Raw genomic sequence first — 27,741 nt, 5'->3', positions numbered from 1 at the left:
CCCCGTTGGAAAAATCCTGGCTGCCACCGTTGTTCAAATTCTATATCTCACTATTGATTACAAAAGTATAATTGCATCCAAATCAGCAGTATCTATATATATGACTATATGAAGGATCGTTAAAATTAAATAATATATATGCAAAAATCATAATTGATAATAAAATGTACTCTAAATAATAAAATAAAAAATGAACTTTTTTGTGTAAATTCACAAGAAAATGGCAAATTTCAATGGCAAGATATCCCATAGTAATTTATAGTTAAAATCAGTATTTTTAATAAGTATACGAATAGCTCACAAAGTCCAGGCAGCCTGGGGGTTCATATGGAGCACAGAGCTATTTGGAGAGGCCGTAGTTCGCCATTTATTAGGCTTTCGGCTTACCTCTCCCCCTGGATAAATATGTAAGTCCCATGTTATATCAATGAATAAATACAGCAATAACCGCACCCCACGTGTTAACTGATTCATATTCTGTTCTGTAGCTACGTTTTCTGCCTAATAGATATGTATTCCCAATATGCATATGCTTATAGTTAGTATGCTTTCAACGTACCATAAACCGAACACGAATCGAAAGATTAAAAGCCTCAATACGGCCAATTTCGCACTCGACCCAGCTGAAACAAGGGATTTTTGCAGCGAACGATGCGCTTTCTTCATATGCAACGAACCATTTAGCTGAACGACGTAAAAATGCAGGGAACAATGGATTAATGAGCAAATATTTGGAAGTTTCCACTCATTGTATATAACTATATATGCTCATTGCTCCGCCAAAGCCTGACGTACTTTCCCGCTAAAATGGCTGTTTAGTGCGGATTCCAGTTTCGCTAGGAAGCAGCTTGGCTTGGTTCGACTCTCAAAACAATTGAAGTAGCCTAGTTTGAAAGTGTTAACTTGTATATTTTACACTATGGTGCCTGAAGGTTGTAAAACAGAAAGTTTGAAGAAAGAAATACCGTTACCTAGGTTGTAAACTCTGGACTAGGCCTACTGGTGCTGTAGACTACCGGTAGATCTTCAGGTTTTGCAAGGTGAGTTAATTTATGCTACATCTGTCATTATTAATCAATTTTGTATTAATTGTATTGGCCTGTTAACTACAGCATTGCCGTAATAGATATACCATCTCTGCATTTAGACAATGAGCTATTGTAGGCCTACCGTACAATATTCTGTTATTTTACTTTTAATTGCTTATGTTCAATCTTTATTACCGGTATTCCATTTAAATGAGTTCTAAATCGAGGTAGTCTACACCAGTGGTCACCAAAGTGTGGGTCGCGACCACAGAGATTTCCAGTTCAGTGGTCGCGACCCCAGGTGGGGTCACCGCAAATATTTATGGGGTCGCAGAGTGTCCGGCGATGTTTTTTCTGTTATTATTTTATTGTGTGTGTGATGTCTTGGATAATACCATATTGCCAGTAGACAAAAATATTACAGTTTATTATATGTAAAACTTCAGTATAACACAGTTTTAACTTTATACATTTCACACGAATAATAAGTAGGCTTACCATACGTCCCGCTTTTTAGCGTCTTGTCCCGCCGTCCCGACAAGTCAGCCAGAAGTCCCGCTTTGGCGTTCAGCCATCCAGAATAATACATGAACGGTGGCCGTACATTTGCACCCACGTACATTTGAACCCATACATTTGCACCGGTATATCCGCGGATTCAATAATCTATATGTGGGTGCTAAAATCCATGGGTTAGGGTTAGTATGAGTTCAAATATCCGTAAAAAAATAGGTGCAATAGCCAATAGTATGCAGATGCGGGTGCAAATGTACGTGGGTGCAAATGTAATGGAACCTACACAAACATGTTCTGTGTAGCGCAACGCTAGCCTACTTACTGAAGGTGAATGTGTTATTTTGTTTGTTTCGTTGTTCCCGCTAACATTGTTAGCGAACGCATCACATGTAAAATCAATTCTAATTAGTCCTGTTCGGACGTTCACGTAAATGTAACATTGGACAACGTCTTTTGAAGGTGTTATCTACAGAAAAGCATGCTTGGGCGAATATGTAAATTCTCAATGCTTGAAAACGGCAGACTATTTCATTATTCTTTATTCCTTTTATTGTACAAAAAATCTAAATTCGGATCATTTGCATCGTTAGCGTCTATTCCTTTCTATTTTTTGACTGAGACCCGAGATTTAGACAAAGAATATGTGCATGAACTTTCGATGACAATATGGGAAATGAAGCAACCGGGAGGGCTTTAAATGTAGGCCTATGTAGTAAAATCGGAAACTGTAAAGTTACAGGAGGCGTCCCGCTTCGTAATTATGACATGTTGATCACAAATGGGTGCGTGTGAAAAAGAATGAGCTGATACACAACAGTGTGCAGTCTACACTTCACTAGGCCGACTAGCGATATTCTGAACTAGAGTGATATCTCTGTAATAAGGCTATTGTGTAACGACAATAATATAAATTTTAAAGTAAAAAGTTGTTGTGTTTTCACTGTAATGGACTATGACCGTTGCTTTTGCTTTATTGTTTGCTAAGTTTCACAAATGACTGATAAACATAAAAGAATAGGTCATGTGATCAATCTTTTTCTAAAGCATGGTTGAACCGAAATAAAGTGCCAACCGAAATGCGCTGTTTGTCAAAAAGTTCTATCGATAAGAAGCTTAAGCTACATTATGCCACAATCTCAAAAGCTCTGCGAAGAAAAGCAATCGGTTAAATGTGTAATCAGTTTTTATTGGTTTTATTTTTTTCATTTCAATAAATATACTTTGGGGGCGCCAATGCTCATCATACGTCATAATTTTTTGAAATGGGGTCGCGTCTTGAAAAGTCTGAAGACCACTGGTCTACACCAATGCAGAGAGGTCTCTGATTTTTCGTATTTTCCAAAAGTAAAATTTCAGACAATTCTGACAATGTTAGCCTAATCCTTAAAAAGCAGAAAAGGATTTACAATAGCCTACTAGCAGACTGGTAAAATTGTAATTTCAGTTACTCTGCGATTTGAAATGACTGATTCGATATTTGGACTAGACTAATCTAAAATAAAATGCATCTGGAAAGACATCTCTATTGAAACTGCAAGATTAGCTACTGCAGTAGACAGTCATGAACTTTTCATGCCTAGGCCTATATCATTTTCATACATCTTCAACCTGCTGATTCTTTTCAGTTCGAAAGTGGAAAAACATATCCTGTCATTTTACCTCCGGGGCATTCGCATTTGGCCCTTATCAAGTCTGTCATTGTATCAACACTGCAAACGAATTTCTCGAAAGGTGAGGAACTGGTAGCATATTGGTGTTTCTTTTTTCGATGGCAATGGTATGGACATAACTGTTTAATAAATCAAAGCCTTGCTTATAAATATGAGCATCATATTACTGTATATAGCGAGCCTCTTTGCACTAAGCTGATTTTTGTGCAATGAATAGGCAAATAAATTCAAACATAGTTTTTTGTCTTTATATAACAATTTTCATTGTTTGGAAAGACAATGGTATAATTGCGAGCTTCAGAAAGGATCTATAATAAATGTAACTTCTTCTGAGCATTGAATATAATATGAATCTACCACTTTGCTAATGGAATCATTTTACCCCAGCAGATCAAGTTATAACATATGTAAATATGTTAACTTCTCACTCAACTACTTGTTTGCATTTTATACCAGCTATGCCATTTTTTTTCAGCCGAATTGCCAAGATAAACAGCCAGTGAAATCAAAAAGTGCAAGAAAAAGTGACAAGGGCCACTGCAATGTTGAACCTATTGGATGGTTTCCACCTATTTAAAGAGATGAAATGAACTATGTTGCTGGCGGAGACGATCACTTCTCGAGTGTATTTGATACTATTTCGTTGCTGATATTTGATCACATATTTTATTAAAAGTGATTTCTATTCTATTGTATTTCATTTCTTCAGGTGGTGGCATGAGGGTTAATCGAGTTACTTTGCGGATGTTGTTTAGTTTTACAACTTCTTCTTGTAGTTAAGGTTAGCATCGCTATGGCTGTAAAAATCGGAGACATCCAACCCCCTGCATTTGCCCAGTACATACATTTGGTTGTAAAATTACAACCGCTTACAACGATCCAATACATGTGAAGTTGTATATGGTGTTCACAACGAAGTGCATGGCATCGCTGCTGCCGCGCGTTTGGTTGTAAATCGCCCTTAATATCTTTTACAGTATAAACACGCCAGTAATCTGGCGAAATGCATGGTAATCCAAACACTATGCAATGAAACCCTCATTAAATTTAGTAAATTGCGTTATACTTCACGAAAGCGGGGTAGAATTGACGATTATTTCATATCTCGAACACAAAAAGGGTTACCTTTTTCGAATAGTTTCTGCGGTCTGAAAAGTCGAATAAGCGTTTCGATATAGTAAATCAGGGTGGTCCAAAGTTGTGAGGTTGGAAGGCCGCAAAAACTTTTGAGGAGGTCTCGCGGGCCGCAGTCGGAGAAAACCCAAAAGTGATCAAAACACTCACTTTAAATATATTTAAGAATGAGAGTTTATCGTCCTAATCAGTTTTTCAAGGAAACTATACAAAGCCTTTAGTTACTTTGAAATTGCTTCCCGATAAATATCGTGGTATTTTCGGTATATTTTCTCGTGTTTGGTTTTGTAATGTCGCTTAAAATTATATTCTTTGGTGACGGATATATATTACTTAAAAACACATCAGACACTGTGGTTTAACGTTGTTGTGGGTAAGGAAATACGTTTTCTTTCAGTTTACTTCGGTCACCCTTTTTCTACACCCATTAATATGATGAATTGTTACATTTGAAAATTTTTTTTTACTTGTAGCGTGAGCAGGGCTATAGTGCTACCGTCAAAAAAAAACAAGTCCGTCCAAGTTGGGACCTCAGACCCAGATAATAAAAAAAAATGGATCGCGCGCCTTCAAGTCAGCTCTGCAATTCGTCACTGCTGACCAACGCTTGAAAATAGAAGAATGTTTTGACTGAAATTTATTCAATCTATGTAAAATAATAGATCATGTTTTAAATAAAATGCCAGCTCTCTGTAAGCAATTACGTTCTCTTATCTCGTTCATTTTGTTTACATAGTATTGTAATGTTTGTTCACATTGGTTTCGTTCTTTCACACTTTGCCGGTTTTGGATTTCTGCAGCCCAAACATTCAACTTTACGTTTTGCAGCTTTGCGCATTGAAAAAGAAATAAAAATAGTGATTATTGGTGTTTCACTAAAAAATGAATTGCAAAAAATCAAAAGACAAACATACTCGAAAAATCAGCGCACGAGTAACGGTAGTCATTTGCTGCTCTACTCCATCCACATAAGCGTAAGTCTGTCGAGCAGCTGGGTTTGCTGTGTGTTTGTAATAGTATAGGAGCTGAATCACATTTCTAAAATCAGAGAATTATATATTCATGAAATCCTAAAGTGTCCATCAACCATGTAGTAAATAGAACAATGTGGAATATTAAGAATGTTTTCATTTTGGCGGGTTCACTCATCAATCTTATCCATGGGACACATTTCTCTATCCAATTCCTTTTCATAAATATGTATGCCATCCCAATTCCCAACCCATTCCCATGGTCAAGCCACTCGTGACTATAAGGAATCCCTCCCTCATCGACACTCTTAAAACATTCACGAATTTACCGCTTGTATTTGCAAACTTAATTATTTTTGTATAAAGGCGATCTAAAACTAGTTTTTATCTATCTCAATGAATTTTGCAGTTTTGGAAGATTGCGAAATACGTCTGGCTACGTATAAATTGACTAATATTGTCTTGAAAAAAATAAAAATTTGGTTGACACTGACAGCATAACGCCATAACGTATACTTGAATGTTACACTACGAACGCTTAATAATATTATTCTGTATAATTCAGAACAGGTATCCTGCAATACAATATAAGATTATCAGGTATTTTGATTGATACGAATTTGTACATTATTGAAACTTCCTTTTATTTTTACCTCGTTCAGGTATTTAAAATAGCTTCCCCAAAGCTGCTTAACAGCGGTTGTCATTTTACTAAATTTGACATTTCTTTTTTGTCTTTTGAGTTGTTGAAGTAACTTCACAGTCAATTCTTTCGAACATTTTATTCCAATCTGAGGATTGCACTGTAAATGAAAAAGGTGGGAATTCCCACCGAAATATTTGGTTCACAAGGTTTTCTACTGTTTCCACCCCTTGGGTAAGCGTTTAACATTTCCACCCAACAAATCCCACCCCAATCGATGGGAAGGTCAACCATCTTGCAAGCCTGGAAATCTACTGTAACCACCCTAAGATAGCATGAAACCACAACGGGTTTTTAAAATTTATACAATTTATTAAAACAGTAAATATTCAGCGAAATTGACTACTAAAGGCCACAAAAGAGACTAAATACAGTCGTAATGAGAAAGTTGAGTTACGCTTTTTTTGTTTGTTGAATGGTAATTCGTCATTTGGTATAGATGCAGTAGACATGTTGTGATAAATGTCAAGCTTTTCTTTTCCCTTCTGTTATTTGTAGATTGAAAATCCAGTAACAAGAGTCCATCACTGCCATTTCTTTTGTGTAATTAAAGCTTTCATTCAAAATGTGATCTATTGATAATTCAGAGTTCATCATTGGTGTGGTACTTACAATCTGAAAATACAAAAAAATGATTAGATGAGTGAGTCTTTTGCAGTAGAAAAAGGGTCACCCGTTAACTTCGAACATATTCAATGAAAATGTCCTCAACTAAATTGGAGTTCGAGTACTGGACACGTAATTTATGATAGGTAACTCCAGGGCTAGGGAGCCGGAGCTGGAGTCGGAGCCGAGACATTTTGGTGGAGCCGGAGCCAAGTTTATCAAAACAGATGATGAGGATGGAGCTACCAAAATTTTTGGTGGCTCCAGGCTTAACTATCTCATTTTTTTAAATTTTTTAATTTCTGATACGTTACAAATGATAAAAACTACCGTATACTTTTCAGCTTATAATTCATTTTATAAATTTTAGTTCCTTATATTAAGGTAATTCAAAAGTTATTCTGTATCATTATAGGTTTGAAAGTTTGGTATCAAAATTTGAAACGGTTGCTTATTTTATCAAAATTTTGATTTTCATTTCCGCTAAGCTGCAATTTTTCATGATTGTGGTCAAGCTCAAAAACCCTAATGGCCAGGGGTGTATCCAGGATTTTCAAGAGGGGTTTTGAAATTTCCATGCAACATATTATGATCTTTTCATGGCATAAAATATCCAATTCATTTCAAAAGTGTTTAATTCTGTTCAGAATAACTCGTGACTGAGTCGTTATGGGACAAACGAAAGGTTTTACTACTCCCAAATACACCACGGCAGTCTCTGGGCATAAGAAAATGCGGCAAAGTGCCTGATTATATCTTGTTTTGGTCCCTATTTTTTTCGTATTCCTATTCACATTTCTACAATTATGAGTTGTTATGAATTCGCTCTATCGCAATGCTGCAACTCATTTTATTTTAATTATATCCCTGTTAGAAAAGAATTTATTGAATATATTTTCCATAAATTATGTCATATTATGTTCTGGATAAAAGTCTCATAAGTTTCTTTCGTTATTTTTAAAATAAATAAAAATATACATCGCGAGCACGATTCAATTGCATTGTGATTTATTTCAGTGACGGTATGATTTCCAAATTTTTTGGGGTCAGCTCGGACTGCAAATCTGGCATAGCAACACTTTTATTATCATATTTGAAGTTGCCGCATTTGGGTATGCATCACGAGTGAAGGGGCTATTGCCGAAATTATCACATGTGCTTTGCATTTTGTGACAATTGCCGATTTTTTTGGTCGCCATAAACATTACGCCGTAAACAGCTTTTATTTCAGTGCTTATTTTTCCCTGAATCACAAATTTTTCAGACATATGTTTTGTCTCGCACATCATACTGTGATAATACAAGTTAATATAGATAATCAACGGTGACGAAATGCTAAGATAAAAAAAGGATTGATTACGCAACCCAAATTTTCTTGAATAAAAAGTGGCATTATAAAGTACTAAAAATAAAACAGGAAACACCATTGTTTCATGATAGCCCGTGACAGATTAAAAACGCTTTTTTGGACATTGCAGATCGCAAAATTTTGTGTCCTACAACTGCCGAGGGGACCTGATATACAGGTCATATATGATATGTACCAAACTAAATATAATGGACCAGTTCGTGTTAGTTACATTATTATATCCCTAGATTTCCCTGTTTTTTTTATTCAGCTTTTCAGTCCAGAAAACTTGAATTGCATATTTATTCACTCTTGGTTGCCAATGATTAATGCTTTTATTTGGTCGAAAGTTGCCACGATCGCGAGTCATGTTTAACACAATTAAATTAAAATAGCAAGACAGTTGTCAGGGATTGAATATTATGTGGCAGGAAAAGTCGCTATTTTACCAAATGCGCGAACGCGGCGACCATTTCAGTGGTCGATTTTCCCGTTCGTTTTATTGGGGGGTTGTATGCAAAACCCATTTTTGTACGAACGTTGTCTTATTTGCTGGGCAGACTTATTCGCCGGGAAATACGATATATTATAACTCCCATTGAATTCACAAGTTAAGGGCAAGAACAAAAGAGGAATTAACATGACACCGACTTAAGGTGTTTACAGCCCGAATAACACGTCACACTTAAGAAAAAACAATCGGCAAAGTGCGTTATTGAGCTGCACCACTGATAATAGCTATGTAGCCAGCTCCGGCATAAAAAAAAAATGAAGCTTGGGAGCTGGAGCCAAAGTTTGAATACACTGTGACTCCGGAGCCAAAGCCATCATGATTTCCAAACAGCTCCCCACCTCTGGGTACCTCAATATATAAGTGGTGATCAACACAGACTAGCTCATTGTTTTGGTTCGTCTTCTTACCAAGGTCATATTGAATTGACGAATTTTCATAAACTAAGTTATATCCCAATCCACTAGGGCTAGACATAAATATCGGTTCTAACTCTTCATGATCTTGCAGCATAGAGTGATATTATACCTCTACAATATACAGCCAAAGATTTCAACAATGTATTTGCATCCAAATACAACACACTAGATTAACCCTGCTAAAACGCTTAAAATAACGTGTACCATTATTAGACTTGCATATATTAATTGTACCAAATAAAAAGACTCATCAGTTGCTCACTGCTCATCTGCTATCTTTCCCCCATTTCAGCATTTAGTTCCTCTGCCATTAGCTGCTTGTGATTCCCAATACTGTGATCATTCTTCATGTTCAAGAAAATCAACATCCTAAATAGAAAGTTATGTGCTGTAGGCTACTCCAATAATAACTCATAACAATATGTATGCTTGCTGTTGTGTACAGTAATTCCAAGTTTAGCACAAAAGAAAAATAAACTGTTCCCTGTCGACTCACCAAACCAAACACCACAGGCTAGTGTCATAAACAGATAAATAAGCCCAATAGCCTATACACAGATATGCCAGTACACCTAACAGTTTGCATAATTCTTTTGGCAAATCAAAATTAGTTGAGATAGCTCACGTCACGTTACACGTTATTGTTTCGACAAATAATTGACGGAAAATTTAAATCAAATAAAATGCCAACATGTCTAAATTGTAATAACTCGGAAATTAGGGACCACAGTATGATTTGTTATGGGCTAAGCAAACATTTTGCTGATGTAGGAAAAAATCTTGCTTCTAGAATCAACACAAACAATAATGAGGGCATTCACTTTAAACACATGCTTGGTCCTTGTAAAAATGAATCTTTTTTCTAACAGATGTTTCTGAATGTGAAATTGTTATTCTACTGACTAAGTTGGATGAGAAAAAAATCAGCAGGCGCTGATAATATTCCCATCAAACTAATAAAAATGGCCAGATATGTCATAGCACCTGCTACAGATTTGATCAATGATTTTTTTTTAGGGATGGTATTTTTCTGGATATCCTGAAACTTGCCAAAGTTGTTCCATTGTACAAAAAGGGATGACCCAAATAATTATCGTCCTATATCTCTACTATCTCAATTTGCAAAAGTCATTGGAAAAGCCCTGTACAAAAGATTGATAAACTTTTTTGACACATATGATATTATCAGTACCTCCCAACTTAGTTTCCAAAATGCGCATTCTACAGAGCTTGCTGTAGTCAAACTGAAAGAATTTTGAATAATTTATCGGATAATAAAGTATCCTGTGCCATTTTTTTAGATTTGTCAAAAGCATTCGATACTGTTAACCATAATATATTATTATGCAAATTGTCCCACTATGGCATACGCGGATTGCCTCTTCGGCCATATTTAATGAAGCGTCAACAATTCATTGAATCAAATGGTTATAAATCTTCCCTTCAATATGTATCTTGTGGAGTTCCACAAGGTAGCACTCTTGGCCTCCTCCTGTTTCTAGTTTAAACCAATGACCTTCCCAAGGTCAGCTCGTTCGATACCACGCTATTCGCTGATGATACGGCTCTGCTCGACTCTGCTACAAATATTGCAGATCTCCAAAACACTATGAATATGAAAATAAAGCGAATTGACCACTGGTTCAAACTAAATAAATTGTCGTTCAATTATTCGAAAACAAAAGTCATGGTTTTTGGATCTGAGTAAAAAATGAGGAATTAAAACTTTAAATTAGAAGTTGGCACAATGAGTTTAGAAAGAACGAGTAACATAAAATATTTGGGAATTAGTTTGGACGAGAAACTATCATGGAATTATCACATAGATTACCTTTCAAAAAAACTTTCTCAATCACTTGAAGTGCTATATGAAATGAGGAGATTTGTTAATCTGGAATCTCTTAAAATAATTTATAATAGCCTGGCCTTTTCATATCTACGATATGATATTTTATGCTGGGGAAATGCGACAAAAGTGTTCTTAAACCTATTGCTATTGTACGAAATAAAATGATTAGATGCATGATGTACGAAGGGTCAACCAAACAAATACGTATTAAAAATACAAAGCTGTATCATCAGTGCGGATTTCTTCAACTGAAAGATATCTACATAAGTGAAATGGGAAAATTTATGTATCGTTATGAAAATCTGCTGCTGCCAGATTATTTTCAAAACTACTTTGTCCAAATTTCCCAAGATTCACAAATATGAGACAAGGAGTACATCACACAAGTTGTACTTTACCCCGCGATATCAGTCTTCAGCCATGAAGAAATTGCTTAAGCTAAAGGGCATTGAAGTCTGGCAAAGTATTCACCAGAGTATAAAACAATGTTCCCTGAAATTGTTCAATCGCTAATTAAAACAAAATTTGTTAGCAGAATATGTGACACAATGATGAGCAAATTTCAGTGTAAGCTGTCAAATCCTTACAATTGATACGAATTCACCATTTCATAGCTAGTTCTCTTTAGTTTTTGTAGAAAATTATTTAAAATTCTATTAGGTTTTTTTCGTGTACTTTCTGACGTGTAACATATAACTTTTTTCTTCTATTCATATAAATTGCCTCGTTCTGATGATTGATTGACTATTTGTCTAGCATGATGTAAGACCATATTGAGAATTTTGTATTTATCCTTAAGCCCATCTTAATATTTTTCTTTTTCTCATGCATAACTGTTCCTTGTAAATTTCCATGTGATATTCTTCTATTTTTCTTGTCATTAATATTTTTTTGAGCAATTGATTGACAAGGCCTTTTAACCAGGCTAAAAATACAATTTTTTCTTTTACTATAATACCCATGAGTATAATTTACCATAAGACGTATCCGTAGATAGAGCGCATGTGTTCTTAGAACCACAAACTTTGCCAAATTAAATTTAAAACAGTCTTGATTAATATATGTGAGATTATTAGACCGATTAGCGTAAAATATTGATAATTTTTCTTGGTATTTATTAAACCAATGTATAAGACGCAACCTTTTTTTCGGTGGCAATACTAAGCCTCAAAAGTGAGTGATGTACACGGAGAAATGTGGTAACTGTGCTTTTGATGGAGTCACCTAACTGCATACCTAACGAGTCATGTGATAACTTCTAGTTGAGAACTTTTAACATAATTTTGGTTGACTGAATATTAAAACTACGTTACTGCATGTTAATGTTTCAATATCTGATAATAAAAAACACCAATCTCAGTTTTGGCTATGTAATATTAATCAACTACATTTGCTTATGGAACTTGCTGTTCTCATCAAGTTTTCAACATTTAGGGAATATTTTAAATGACTATAGAATGTTTTTTTTTATCCTCCAAATTGAATAAAATTGGATTTCTGATCTGATCTGAGATTTAATTAAAAGTTTCAGTTGACTGTACTATATTTTTGAAATATGTATCTATCTTTGTCATTTCTTTTTATTTCAAATAGTTCCTATTTCAAAGATTGTATTGTGTTAGCTAACTTGTTAAATAATCCTCCTTCTTATATTACGATATCTTTGGAACTGTTATGTGTAATCCATCAAATAATTGTTGTAAATAATTACGGTAAAAATCTATACGCGGCCTTTTTTTCTCATGACTCCTGAATGACTTGTCCTAATAGGAATTTTTCTTTTTTTCAGGGGTCGGTCGACATAGTTGACCTTGTAGTCTTACCCGCCCCTCCCGTTTATATTCTATGATTGTTTTTTTTTCACATTTATTGTAATTTTACATTTTTTTGATATATTCTGAAAATAAATCATTATCTCTACTGGTACCTAAGTTACCCTTGCAACATAAGTTACTGATAACGTTACATTTCTGTATTTATATAGTATCAAGTCCTAGTCCAGTAATAGTAAAAATGGATTGACCGATCGATGTTTTAATTATGACTATACGGTACCGGTACTATAATTTCGCTTTTGTTCATCAGCATCAACTTAATAATTAGAATTCTTACCTGTGCCAGCAAGCTCAAACCGCTCCGCACGATGTAAGTTTTCCCCATATTGTAGCTTGAGACAAGCTCAACAGAAAATGTGCCCACCCACTTATTCTGTCTATTTAAAATTGGAGTTGAATACCTCACACAGTCTGTTATGCGCAGAGTTTCATCGAAGCCTCGGCAGAATGATAAGTCAAGTCAGCGCGCATAAAAATATCGAAACGATTTCAGCTAATAGCGCTCAGCCTTCTGACATCGTCATAACCACCTCGATATCAATGACATGACTCGTTCATGCTTTTCCACCAAGTTTAGTGGGGAAATGTTTGGTAACACACCCAGTTAGTGCATGCATTAACCTTTTTCCCCTCTTTGGGTGGTTAACGAAACACGATGTATATAAAATAATACAACGAAATAAGGTGGAAAATTATCACTCCACCACAATGGATGAGGTGGAAATGACAAAAATCCTCTTTTTCTATTGACAGTGGCATAGGAGCAAAACTAAAGATGATCTATTTACCTTGGGCTGAAGTGACTAAAGAAATATCCAATATTTACACCGGAAGCCAACCAACAGAATGTGTGGCGTAACTTTAAATGCTCACTACTGTTACATCACCATATGAAGTTGGACTTTTGTCATTGTGAATAAATCTTAATATTTGCATGAGACGCTGGATGGGATTTTTTAAAAAAGTTTTAAATAATTATTTAATAAACCCTTTGACATTCTGGTATTGGTTTATGTACGTCTGTACTTGAAGAAAATATTACATGAAAACTCGCTGTATTGCGTGATTAATTCTGAGTGCCGGAATTATTTTTCTCACCTTTGAATCAAACTCTGATAGTTTAAATAAAAACGCTGCTTTTTCATTCTGGTCGAGTTCTTGTAGTTTTTCGGTAAATGATTTTGGAGCTGGAATCGGCAAAGTATCTGGATCAATTCCCTCTCCTTGATTTTCTCCAAACAATTCAAGAAGATAATCGACAGGATAATTACAAGTGGAAATACGTCCCTGAAATGAAAATGACAACTTCGTGTCCGTAGGTTTAACATATTATGGTATTATAGCTTATATAGTATGTGAAGTATTTAAAATGATGTATTATTTAACAGCAGAAAAAAATGACTTTTCACATACGTCTCCAAAGGACGTTAGCAGAAACTACAACTAAAGACATGAGTAGGAATGTTATCTTCGATTTTCACTCTGACATTATATAATAGTAACTGAGCGCTTCATGATTCAGTGCATTACACCTATAGTTGGCAAAAATTCAGACACGTACCAGGTAATCAGCAAAATCCTCAAACAAATTTTATGTTAGTATTGCTTACCAAATACAAATCGTATATGCTGGCGTCATTAAAACAGATATCTGCAACAAGTTTAAGATTAACACATTTACGAGGATCTGGAATATTCGATGCGTAAACCATTGAAATTTCGGTGTCGAAATCAGGTACATCCGGCCACCCGGGCATATAGGCCGCACTAAAAAGTTTAGGAGATAACATAAATTTTGACAAAATAATAAATATATACTTTAAATTCTCAAATCATAGCTTTTCCTAATTTTTTCAACTTGATAAAATGAGAGCCTATATTCCTAAATTTCATTTGTGTTATGTCAATGTAGCTTGCGATTACTAAATATACCATGCCCGTAGAACTAAAAGCATGTTGGATGTAAAAATACATTTGACCATTCTATAACGTATGTCAGCGAAGCGGTTTCATGGCATATTTCTTGCCATCAGCTGGTGCTCTATATGTAAATCTAAATTTATTAAGCATGTCCGTGTAGTCGGAGTTTGTCATGATATCATCATTGTAGTTGGATCCGGAGTCGAAAATCGGAAAATAAATGATGACTTGCTTACGCCAAAGTTTTTCTTATCAAAACTCGATTTTCTGAGAGTTCGTAATTGGGGCCACAATTTTTCTCAACACGGAATCGTGAGTTAGAGTCGATTGAAAATATTTTTCACGGCTTCCCATGCCCGATGACAACAGCCGGCGAAAACGGCGTTTTTAAAGTGAACTTTATCACAATGAAAAGTGAAATTTATTTAAAACTATTTATATATAATAATAATAAAGTAGTTTAACACAAAAAATTGCCTACTGAGTTCTGATGTTATTGGCGGCTATGTCTGGCGGGGAAAAGGGATGGTCAGGAAGAGGAGGCAGATTAATCGAAAATTCATGTAGTTGTATTTGCTCATCAAAAACAGATTTAAAATCAGCAATCGTGATATCAGGATCCCACGATGGAGGATTGAATCCATTTCCTCTAGGAGCAAAAAAAGTGACAAACAATAAGTAATTTACACGCTTACATTGACTTGATTATGGGTGAGACACCAGTACCACGCCAGTGATCTTCCGTATTAAATATCCAAATTAAATCGTGAAACTCGAAATTTCTTTATCGATTTATAAGTTGACTATTATGGTTTCAATTAAACACGTATAATTATGACTGGCACTATCAATACCAAAGATGTGAATGTCAATTGAAGGGCTTTCGTTCCTTTTGAGTCACTCTAATTGACTTCTTATGAATTACCAATATCTTTAGCTCAATGGATTCATATTTTAGCACTTTCATAAACTGTTAGACGTATATCGCTGGTTTTTGACCAAAAACTATACGCGAATTATGCACGCTTGAATACATAACATGATGCTGTCTGATTTCAGGTGCGCTTCAGCTGCCATCAACCATGTAGTAAATTAAACAATGTGAAATAATAAAAATGTCCAGGTAATAGGTTGGGATGGCATAAATTTTTATGAGATGGAATTGGATATAAAAAGGTGTCCCATCATGGACTAGCTTGATGAGTGGACAAGCGAAACTAAAAACATTTTTAATATTTCACATTGTTCAATTTAGTACGCATGGTTGATGGCTGAAGCGCAAATGCCTGTATGTGTGTTAAGATATGAATAATACTATTTAACTTGCTAAGACGGGTGAAATTATCGACTCGCTATCCACAAATACTCATTACCCCCAACCCGAAGCTAACAAGTTTTACTTACTTGCATTTTGTCATTATGTTGGGGAGCACAGATTCTGACTTTGAAAAATTTACATCGTTTTGATATAAATAGGGAGAAGGAGCCAATCCGTCAGTGCATTTCACTTTGCATTTGGAGTTAATTTTATTCGCATCGGTGCATGACTCAACATTTACAACTGTAGCATCGAGCGATTTGCATCGAACGCCTAGAAAATTTTTAGATTTTATCACAATCACACATATATATTATGGAAGATATGCATAAAAAGAATAGAACGAACGAAAAAGCTCTTACTTTTCTTTTCGGAATACTTTAGCGTGAATACTGATGATTTTTTAGAAAAAACTATTCTGTAAAATGAGAATTCATATCCAGGTAAAATAATCCGAATTGTGCCATTTTTTAGATCTTGCAGATATTCATTATATGAATGTTTAGTTGTGTATTGTATATCATTTGTTGCCCCGTATATAGCAATAAAGTTGTTCCAAGAGCTCGTCCTGTATTTTTTACCACCAATCTAAATTTGAAAATAACCATGTTATATTTTCCTCCGTATTTCTGTAAAACCTATAAGGAGTAAAAAGTCCAAACTGAACTATGAAATGTGACCCGTTTGTTTGAATAATGAACATACATTGAAGCTGCTCTGAGTTAGGTTGTGTTCTTAAATGCACAGTGAACGGTATGGTGAATATCTGTGACACACACTCCCTGACTTCAATCAGCCAGTAGCCTATTTGTTGTGCCAGGAATCCTTCTGATAAGTCAACGATGGGAGCTTGCCTTCTGGGTTTGGATACGCTCAACCAGACTGCCGCTGAAATTCCAATGCACTAAACCAGACACAGTTCCGAATCGAACATAAAGTGCTATTGTGGCCACTCGTGTAAGGTCAGGTGACTTAAAAATAGTTTGGACTGCAACGCATCCAAATCCTAATTAATCAGATATACATATGTAACTAAATGCAAAAATAAATACAGTTTTAAGTACAATCCTAATAACTTAATCCCTATTTCAACACATGTCTACATAAAACACAACCCTAAGTTCCCTAAAATACAATCCTAAGTTATTATTAAATCTGCAACAAAAAACGAGCGGCCCTTTTACCAGTGCTGATAAACCAAGAGACTGTCGCAACAACAGGTTGCCACGGTTCCATTACATTTGAACCCACGTACATTTGAACCCGTGACAATTGCACCTGTATGCTATTGCACCTATGAAATTTTTTTGTTTCACGGATAGTTAAACCCATACTAACCCTGACCCATGGGTTTTAGCACCCGCATATAGATTGAACCCGTGGATATACGCATGGGTTCAAATGTACATGGGTTCAAATGTACGGTCACCGGTTGCCACAATATGCACCATATACCAATTACGTATGGGCACTAGATTGCAATCAGAAAGTATTATGTCAATTGAATGCGAGTCATCAAAAGTGGATACGAAGTCTATACCTAAAACAGTTCTAAATAAATGAAATAATATACAAATACCAATGTGCAGTGACTAAATACAGAATATTTGCATAAGAAAAGCAATATGTGGCAACATTATATGCACTGCCTTATTAGGAATGAAACGGCAATCATCCTCAACACACAGTGTTGTTATAAGTTCAGTCTTTACAACTTAAGATAACAAAATTCAAATAGATACTCGCTACAAATTTATGTCGACGGTTTTATACATCGGAAGAACCCCATATCGTACAATATTCATTTTATGCTATTCAGTATCTTTCCATGAAATTCGAAATTTAAAAACTATAAAAACTTACGTTTGATTGTACCCGCTATTTGTTCAGTTGTACCCATATAGTATAAGTGGAGAATCAGTTTATTTCAAATTTAAAGTATCGGTCAAAAATCAAATTTGATTCCGATAAATTCGGAATGCGAAATTTATGTATTGCGCACTGTCCAATGACAAAAGTTGTGACCGTGCGAATCTTGTGAAAGAGGATAATTCAATTTTCGAGGCACAAATATACGTTTTTCAATTTTTTTGTTCTTCGTGTCGAAGCTATTTTCGTGGATTACTTTATGGAATAGACAATCAGTTTCTTTATTGGTAACATTGAATGCCCTGATACTGAAATCCAGCACCAAAAATCTTAGTACATTTTATTTCAATTCACCAATATTAAACATTTAATATAAATAGTGTTTTTACGCACGTAAATCAAACTCTTTTGCCTTGGAGTTATTTCAATCGTTAAATCTTTCGCGTGCGGTATTCTCCCATAGAGAAGACATGCACCCTCCATGTTTCGGTTCTCTGTAAAGAGTTTCAGATTTCTTCCATTTGTTTTGAATCCAGGGTATGATATAACTCCTTTTTGGCCGGGCAAATTATGCAAGCATGGTGATATTTTTCCAGGTGCTGTAAGAATTTGTATAATAGTTACACAACAATCAGGCATATTTTATTCTACCCGAAAGATGATGCACATAAAAATACTCGAAAATTTTGAGAAATAAAATATTCATGAAGTTGAGTTTATTCTGCAACAAAATGGGCGTTGACGTTCCCAATATGTATTCCAGTAGGGAAGTTAAATTTAGTAGATTTGTGTTCATACATTTTGTACGTAATGTATTAGAAGTTTATTGATGAACATAAATAAATGCTGCTTGTAAGAATAATATTATTGGGGAACTCATTCTCATATTGCAGCAATCAACTCGATATATGTAATTAATAAACTAATTCCTTTGTTATATATATATCATCCACATATACCTTTCTTAGAATCGGAAGTATTCAGCAAGAGAAACAATACCCCAAATGCACATATTCCGCGCATTCTCTCCACAGTATAAATTTGCTATTGCAGTTTGAATGTAAACCAGAAGAACAACATCGAACACAGCATCAGAATACGCATATATACAGGCAGTGATACATTTTAACATAATAATATCGCCCCGGGGTCTTGATTTCTTCAAATTCTACATGTCTTGTGAATAGCGGCCGTGGTTGAATAGTGTTTTTGTCTAATAAACATGCCTGACAGTCATACTTGTGCCACCTATTTCGTAGTGCAATGCGTTTATGAAGTTATGCTACAACACGCCCTAAATTTATGACTTTGAATACTAGTATTTGTGTAAAATATATTTTAGATAAAGTCGAAGACCATAGATTATATCTGAATAAATAAATAAGTTGCATTATATTTATATTTTGGACAAAGACTTCAAATTCAATATTTTCAAGCATAACAAGCGCAGCGCAAACTCGACCATGTGACGTGTCTAAAGAAAAAAGCTAGTGTGTGTACTTTGTTAGCGCAAGGTGTGTCTGAACCAAAAAACGTCATTGCCACAGTTAGCAATGCAAAAAATAACAACACTTACTGAATTGCCCAAGAGCAATTAAATTATGTATAGACGTTAAACTTAAAGCATAAATGCCATTGGGGTTTAGATAAGGTATATTAATATTATACATTGATGCCTATGACATATGAGTGACTGATATTTCGAGCTATACTGTCAGCTCAAGGACTGCAAAATGCCTATAGTTTTGTTTTTATATTAACTTAAACTATTGGTATAAGTTTAGTTCGGCATGACAGATTTTCAACCGCTAAAAATATGAAATCAGTAGTTCTAACAGTGACTGATCGCTAACTTTAAGAAATATCGTTCATAACTACCGTTCATGATGGTTAGTTTTAAAATACTGTACGGAGTTTATTTCGAAATGAGAAGCAATTGATAAATTACCGGAGTAACTCACCATATTCATCTTTTAGATTACTTTTCAGCGACCAAAATCGGGTCGGTGTGATGTAAGATTGAAGGTGTAGGACAGTGTTGGTATTTTTCAACGCAAAATGGACAGCCTGAAATAAGCTATTCTAAGTTACGTCCGTCTTGTCATAAACCATACGATATTATTTCGTACATCAAAGCTACCCTTTTGGTCGTTATGATTGTTGAATCTATCTCTCGTCAAGGTAACAATTGAATTGTCCTGTCGGATCTCGCCATGTCCTTCTCTTATATTATACTTTTCATAAATAAATACCATAATTTTTCTGGTTGTGAAAGTTAGGTAGGCAGGATATGCTCTGGTGACTTATCCTTTGCAAGTCTGCGCATAGTCATCTTACAAAAAAGGCCTCGCTCTTCCGTATCTCACCATATTCTTCTCTTATATTACTTTCTATACCTACTGAATTTATGTACCGGAAATCTTTTTGTCTGTAAAAATTAGGTATGTAGGGTCTAATTTGGTGACTTATTGGTAAATCCTGCACATCTTTGTAAATTCAAAAATATACCTCTTCCTTCAGTTGCATTTAGGTATAGACGGTGCGTCTAATTTTTTTTGTTATATTAAATCTAACGGGCTGGTATAATTGACGTTGAAAATGTTTCTTTGTGATGCCACTAGAACTAGATACATAAACCTTTAATCTGGTTTGAAGAGTCATCGGTAAATTCTGTACATAGAAGGGATGAGACGAGTCCGATATTACAGGGATTCGAATAATCCGAGCAATGGGTCATGGACTCGAATCGAATCCTTCGAGTCCGTGACGGCTTAATGAAGCTGAAAAACACGTTTCCCACTGTGCTACAATAGTGTGCGCTTATTACCAAAAGTCGATCTCGATTTTCTTGCCGAATGGTGCCGTAGGTTACTGCTGAACTATTTTAGCAATGTATGAGTACAATACCCAAGCAAATGCTGGACAATGGTTGTCCTGATTTTAAACTGCTTTCGCCAGTTCCGCTCTGATCGATGTTTGCTAGCTTTTAGCAATAGATTCCAAAAAGATTGCGCCAACACATTCTTGTTCATACAAGACATGCATACACCAATAAGGATAGATTATACGATTAATTAGGGTTTTTCGTAAGTAATCTAGTTCGGGCGGTGCGTGGATTTGACTCAAATGCGTGGATTCGAATCCGAATCTCGGCCCATCCCTAGACATAGTAATAATTTGAACATAGAAAAGCAACGACTGACGTTCGATCAGTCGGACAATGTTCTGGTTATTTTGAGCCTTGCTGTAAAGACGCATGATTACGTAATCCGCTTCGCAAACAAAGATTTTTCATAATTGCTAGTTGTATGTATAAGTTATCATTTCTGATCCGACTTTAAGGCACGATGGACGTCGGCACTATTCGGTGGGGTATTTGTTCTGTAGGAAAAATATGTCAAGACTTCACGGGCAACTTGTTATCCTTACCCAAAAATGAACATATAGTTGAAGCTGTTGCATCGTCTTCTTTGGAAAGAGCGCAGGCTTTTGCCAAAGAAAGAGGCATTTCGAAGTCATATGGCTCATATCAAGAATTGGCTGACGATCCGAACATTGACGTCGTTTACATAGGCTCGATTAATGTTCAACACTATGACCAAGTGAAAATGATGCTGGGAGGTGGAAAATCTGTTTTATGTGAAAAGCCGCTGTGCATGAGTCCGAAGGAAGTCAAAACGTTGTTTTCATTAGCAAAGGAAAAGAACCTATTCCTTATGGAAGCGGTCTGGAGTCGATGTTCGCCTGCTTATGCCGCAGTGCAAAAAGCCATTGATGATGGCGAAATAGGAGAAGCAAGAGTAGTCCAAGCCATGTTTGGTGAAATGATTGCAGTCGACCCGCATCACCGAGCTAGTCGCAAAGAACTTGGAGGTGGCGCATTGTTCGATATAGGAATGTACACGGTGCAGCTCGCCCAGTTTGTATTCAAAGAACGTCCATATGAGCAGCATGCCGTTGGCTTCCTGAACGATGAGGGTGTCGATATAACTTCGAATTTGGCTTTGAAATACACTAAACAACGGATGGCTTCTTTAACAACATCTTCAGTTAGCACTTTTCCAAACGACGCTCATATATGTGGCACCAAGGGATACATACGAATTCACCCACCATTTTGGTCGCCCCCCGCTATCACCGTGAACGGAGAGATGCGGAATTTTCCATTTCCAAAAGTAGTATATAAGATGAATTTTGCAAACAGCGAAGGTCTCACATATGAAGCAAATGAGGTTAGAAGATGCCTTTTGAACAAGAAAATTGAAAGCCCATTGATTACTCACGCAATGAGTATTGAATTGGCAGAAATAATCGGAAAATTGCGGCAAGACTTGGGATACAAATTACCTCAAGATGATGAATGAATTGAAAAATATGAGAAAAAGTTGTTTCCCAAATAATTGGTTGCACTTTTTCATTTTGCAAAGTTGGTCTATGTAATTTTCTGTTCTGCAACAGATACGATAAACGTTAAAATTCACATTTATAACATTTATGCAATTATATATGAAATAAAGTTATAATGAAAATATTTCAAGTTGTTTTATTACGTTTCCATGCATTTTACTTTTCGGTGAATGGCTCATGATGGTTTGTGGCACATTCAGAAGTTGCTAGAATAGGTTTGTATTGGGAAAATCAATATATATATATATGTATATGAAATTACATATAAAATGAGTAACCGTGTAGCTGTATCCTAAGCATATACAAGGCAGACACGAAATATGAGAAAAACAAACGGGACGCAACAAATACGCGAGCGAGGAAGCGAAACGTACACGCAACGTGCACGTGAAGCGAGTGGGGTGACCAATGACTCAGCACCGCATAGTACCAATGACTCAGCACCGCATAGTACTACCGCATGTGGTATTTATTCATTATCTTTATTGATATTGTTGTAATTATCATCCGGTGACACAGAAATTAGGGGAGCATGATATTAGGATGGATGCTCAATTTGATTGTGAAAATTCAGAATATGTGAATAATTGATATTTCATTATTGAGTGCTGTTTGCTGACATCTCATGTGTTAGACTGGAATATTCCCTACAATACGTCATATAGTACAATAGTCAGCAGCATGTATGCTATAGTATAAAGTTAGTATCTCAAACGAGTTTCAGACGCCATATATACACAGCAAATATTGACAAAGTCATGGTGAGGTCAAATTTGTCATAGTATAATCTGTCGCAATATTCCAACCTATCGACGTTACTTCAAAAACTTTAAAAATGTCATAACTGCCCATCTTCATAGAAAGTGTTTTCACAATATGACTCCATATGTTCAAATATAACGGATTCTCATCAACATTTTGCAAATGGAAACTTAAATCATAGACGTTTGTGACTGAGTGATAACGATACAAGAGCAATTTTCAATGCAGTTCTTGTTCAATACGATTCAGCCTGATAACCCTGAGACATAACACATAACCATTATACTGCGAGAACTATAAGAATATATATCTAATGCGGCTATGCCTGTATTATCCCCGACTGTGACAGTTGTCTCGTTGGACATCCCATCTTTATTTTTATCGAATTTACTTTGTTATTGGTGATATTATGTTCTTATACATAAATTTCATTAAAACATCTGTTAGTATTATTTATATCAAAAAGACTTCACCACACACATTATATGGTAAAAGATTGTGAAAAAGCCGAATTGTAACAAATGTGACAACTGACCATGAAAGCAAACTGCTTTTCAAAAAACCGTTATTACAATAATGAATAATCCATATTACACTAAGTAAATTTGATGGTCGAATCTGTGCAATTGTGTGAACCGACTGCTATTCTGACGTAAATTCAAAAATTCGACTAGGTTATTATGTAAATACTGTAAAATTTGGAGGTGAATAAACATTCATACAATACATGTCCATAGCAACAAGCGCGAACCTGTTATACCCACAGTATGATCTTAATGATTTGGTCATTTTGAACCCTGTTGTAATAGGCGATAGCGCAGTTGGCGATTCGTTCGTTCGAAAGGTTAGTCATAAACGTAACGTAAATCGTTCGTTTCTAGTACTGCTGAGTGCTGACTCGCTATTGAATCGTAATGGTAGGTGGTGCAATTCGATGGGGTATTTGTTCAGCAGGGAAAATTTGTCAGGATTTCGCATGGAACTTACTAGCCTTGCCTAAAGATGAACATATAATAGAAGCTGTCGCATCATCGTCTTTGAAAAGATCGAAGGCTTTCGCGGCAGAAAGAGGCATTTCGAAAGCATATGGCACATATCAAGAATTGGCTGATGATCCGAATATCGACATTGTTTACATCGGATCACTCAATACACAACACAAAGATCAAGCGAGGATGATGCTGGAAGGCGGGAAAGCCGTCCTGTGCGAAAAGCCACTTTGCATAACCCCGAAGGAAGCAAAAACCTTGTTCGCATTAGCTAAAGAAAAAAACTTGTTTTTGATGGAAGCGGTTTGGAGTCGATGTTCCCCTGTGTATGCCGCGATCCAGAAAACCATCGATGACGGCGAAATCGGAGAAGTGCGAGTAGTTCAAGCGATGTTCGGCGACTACATATCTGATCCGAATCACCGAGTTATGATTAAAGAACTCGGGGGAGGCGCATTATTCGATATTGGGATTTACACGTTGCAGCTCGCTCAATTCGTATTCAAAGAATGTCCCTATGAGCAGCATGCCGTTGGCTTCCTGAACGATCAGGGTGTCGATATAACTTCAAATGTGGCCTTGAAATACACTAAACAACGGATGGCTTCTTTAACAATATCTACCGTGAATGTATTTTCAAACGACGCTCATATATGTGGCACCAAGGGATACATACGAATTCATCCGCCATTTTGGACTCCATCCGCAATTACTGTAAATGGGCAGGTACGCAATTTTCCCTTTCCCAAAGTCGACTTCAAGATGAATTTTCGCAACAGCGAGGGACTAACATATGAAGCGAAAGAAGTAAGAAGATGCCTTATAAATAAAGAGTTGGAAAGTCCTCTGATTACTCACGCAATGAGTATTGAATTGGCAGAAATAACAGAAAAATTACGGAACGATTTAGGATATAAATTACCTCACGATAGTGATAAAGAATAAAACTATGAACGGGTACACCAAGTCTTCCCAACTTTTTAGCATCATCTAGTCCAGTGGTTCCCAAACTTTTTGTACCATCGCCCCCCTACAGTAATTTATACTTCATCGCCCCCCGACACTGCAAAAAAAATTTGAAAGTCTGAAACGAATATATTACAGATCAAATAAGGAGACAAATCATAGTTCATAGTGTTTTTTAATGAGATGGATAAGCTTTAGTTCTTTAGCGAGTTTTGTCATTATATCTAAAATTACCCCGTTTACTGATGGAAAGGCGATTTAGTTGTTTTGATAGCTATAGCAGCACGGCTAAAACCCCTCTTTCACCATATCAGAGGTCGGAAATGAAAGAATCTAGGGTTCTACCTCCTCAAGAACCGCCGTGTATACTTGCATTCAACTCCCTAGGCCTAAATTCACCCCATTTAACATTGAAATAATGAAAACAAAATTTAATTTTCCAAAACTTATAATAATGATTTTTGTACATCTCATCCATCCCTACAGCCTGATGACCTTCACCAAAATACATGATATATAACGGTCTTCGGTAAAATTCATCCCCGATTCCTCATCCTACCACGTCCTCCAGTCCGATCACCAGTCTATAGATTCAATCAGCCATTTGTTTTGGATTTGTGGACTCGGATGGCCCAGGGGTCGGCAAATTTTACGTCGCTCGCGGAACAAAATTTAGAGTTGCTACTTGCTATTCTTTTGCGGATCGCATATATTTTTTGAAAGTTAAAAACGGAACATCGTGCGAAAACTGCGACAATTCGTGAACTCAACTCTGTCGTCTTATTGAAAAATTGTTACAATGACATTCAATGTGACACTGTCTTGTTGCTGCATCACGCTTGATAGCATCACGACGCCAAGATTAGAACATTTTTTAAATGGAGATCACTAATCCTAGTTCTTTGTAATGTTCATTTTCGAAAATAATTGTTTGCACAAATATGTACTCCCAAACATCGAAGTGAATATTTTTGCATGGTTTGTGAAACTTTGATAAAGATTTTGTTTGAGAAGATACATTCTTACAAAAATTAAGCAGTGATGAATCTCTCGAATAGAATATGATTTTTTTTCCTTATTGCATTGCAATATATTCGAATATTTTCTGCGCTATTGAACCCCTGCACTCAGCATCAACTTTTCTGCGTGTTTCCATTTGTCTAATTATAACTCAATTGTAGGCTCGTTAAACGAGTAGCTGTTCAATATAATTGTTAGGATATAATAAAATTTAGTCTAAACGTGTCTCACGATAAATTCTGTTACGTGAAAAAATGTAATTTATTTCCCGAGCGTAGATAATAAATATAATTAATTCATCGTTAAAACCGCCGTTTGAATGTTTCCCCTGGCATAGACTTCCTTCTTTACTTCGTGACATTGGCCAATCAGCAAGATGCGAAAATAAACGTCACAATGCCCCCTTTTGCATCCACTCAGATACATTCCTCACTCAGTCGGACTTTCAGGCGTGGTCGAGAACATTACCTCATTTTCGCGATTCTGAATTATATTCGTTAGTTTTTAGTTGTTTTTCGGAAATTTAAATAAAATAAGTCACCTTGTCCTACTAGTAGTTTCAGTTTAATTACAGTAATCAAAAATTAGTGTAGAAATAGACTAGGGGCTAGGCTAAAATTTTTTACCGATACTTTTAAAAAGCAGATTGTTGAATGGTATGAATTAGAATGATAGTTTGAAACAAATACTTCATTTTATAGGCAAAAACTCGCGAAACCACTCTTAAAATAAGCATCGAAAATTTTAGAATGGGAAAGATTTTCCGGGGTCAAAGGTCAGGGAATGGTCCATTCAGTGAAGCGTCCCGGGCCAGATTACTACAGATTTCCCGACCACTAGGATACGCAAACTACCGTACCTTACTGCGTAGACGAGTCCATCAATCCTTTCGCGTGTGACATCGCCCACGTGATTCAAACCTACGAAAACACGCAGAGTACAGTAGTCAAGTGCACGATGTTCCGAGCAAAAACAGGTTTCGTGAAATCGCCCCCTTCAAGTTCCCCCCCCCTCTCTGTATCGTTTTCGCCCACCGGAGGGGCGATATCGCCCACTTTGGGAATCACTGGAGACTCTAGTCTACTCTGGGAGAAATCTATAGCGATGCCTGGACGTTTTTCAGCAAAATCAGATACCAATCTAGTTGTTATTTACATAATTAGCAAGTATATATATAAAATCAATCAAATCCCTGACTACTCGTTGATGAGTAACGCGAATATAGAACCGAATATTAAAATGGCATTTATCTTCCCGAATATCTGTTAACACGTGACCTGCGTCACTTCACTGGACAAGGCATTCATTCGTACGTCGCTGAATCTGCCCACGCACATCACTCGCCGAATTCGGATAAACAGGCTAGAATATACGAATGATAGGATGTGGATCAGTTTATTCCGGTTTTCCGCAAAAGTATAAATACGAAAAACTTTTTTCACCGCGGACAAAATTACAGATGATAGTGTGTATAGGAAAGAACATTGGAAATTAGGTCAACAATTTTAATGAGCAATGGAGGGAAGAGTATTCAACCAAAGTGTTATTAATGACGCTCCTTTCTTTGCAATGCACCAGTTCCTTCTACCGTGATGTGGCATTCTAAGCTTGAGCAAAAGCTGCACAATATCGGATCGGCACAGTAAACCAAATCCTTTTCTTCCGAGAAAAAATGGATGTATTCTTTATGTCTGTTGCGGAAGAAGCTGATGTAAGTACTGTCAGAAAGGAGATTTTTTTTCTTCAATCTGGAAGCCAACAGTTTGGCAGAGTCCTTTGGCAAGCTGAGGTCGCGAACTAGAACTCATTCAACTTCTTTTGGGAAAATTGATGTGGAGCGTCATCTTCAAAATCTATTTCTCCTTCTTCATATCATTTGAAAGTGGAGGTATTTTCGGCG

At 36.1% G+C, this 27,741-nt stretch overlaps 2 protein-coding genes, 1 long non-coding RNA gene and 1 pseudogene across 3 annotated transcripts; 3 read left to right on the top strand and 1 right to left on the bottom strand.

Moving 5' to 3' along the window:
• Positions 1–786: 786 nt before the first annotated feature.
• LOC144429505 (uncharacterized) lies at positions 787–3,983 on the top strand. The gene is made up of 3 exons (XR_013478808.1): positions 787–1,040; positions 3,170–3,275; positions 3,690–3,983. It is a non-coding gene; the product is annotated as an uncharacterized LOC144429505 (long non-coding RNA).
• Positions 3,984–5,062: 1,079 nt separating this feature from the next.
• LOC120333396 (uncharacterized) lies at positions 5,063–18,775 on the bottom strand. The gene is made up of 10 exons (XM_078117637.1): positions 18,657–18,775; positions 18,091–18,296; positions 16,191–16,416; positions 15,915–16,101; positions 14,992–15,159; positions 14,201–14,357; positions 13,689–13,877; positions 5,973–6,122; positions 5,263–5,386; positions 5,063–5,176 (listed from the first exon to the last, which is right to left on the bottom strand). Exons 1-10 carry the CDS (start codon positions 18,718–18,720, stop codon positions 5,100–5,102), a joined length of 1,548 nt encoding a protein of 515 aa, XP_077973763.1. The 5' UTR covers positions 18,721–18,775; the 3' UTR covers positions 5,063–5,099.
• A 1,817-nt stretch (positions 18,776–20,592) lies between these two features.
• Positions 20,593–22,228, top strand: LOC120333425 (trans-1,2-dihydrobenzene-1,2-diol dehydrogenase-like). The gene has a single exon (XM_039400852.2). It carries the CDS (start codon positions 21,045–21,047, stop codon positions 22,059–22,061), a length of 1,017 nt encoding a protein of 338 aa, XP_039256786.2. The 5' UTR covers positions 20,593–21,044; the 3' UTR covers positions 22,062–22,228.
• A 1,460-nt stretch (positions 22,229–23,688) lies between these two features.
• On the top strand, positions 23,689–24,815 carry LOC120333416 (trans-1,2-dihydrobenzene-1,2-diol dehydrogenase pseudogene; annotated as a pseudogene).
• Positions 24,816–27,741: the final 2,926 nt, after the last annotated feature.

Source organism: Styela clava, chromosome 11 (assembly GCF_964204865.1).
Source record: "Styela clava chromosome 11, kaStyClav1.hap1.2, whole genome shotgun sequence".
Taxonomy (NCBI): Eukaryota; Metazoa; Chordata; class Ascidiacea; order Stolidobranchia; family Styelidae; genus Styela; species Styela clava.
Note: the sequence above shows the minus strand (reverse complement) of the source record. Positions and strands in the feature narration are given on the sequence as shown.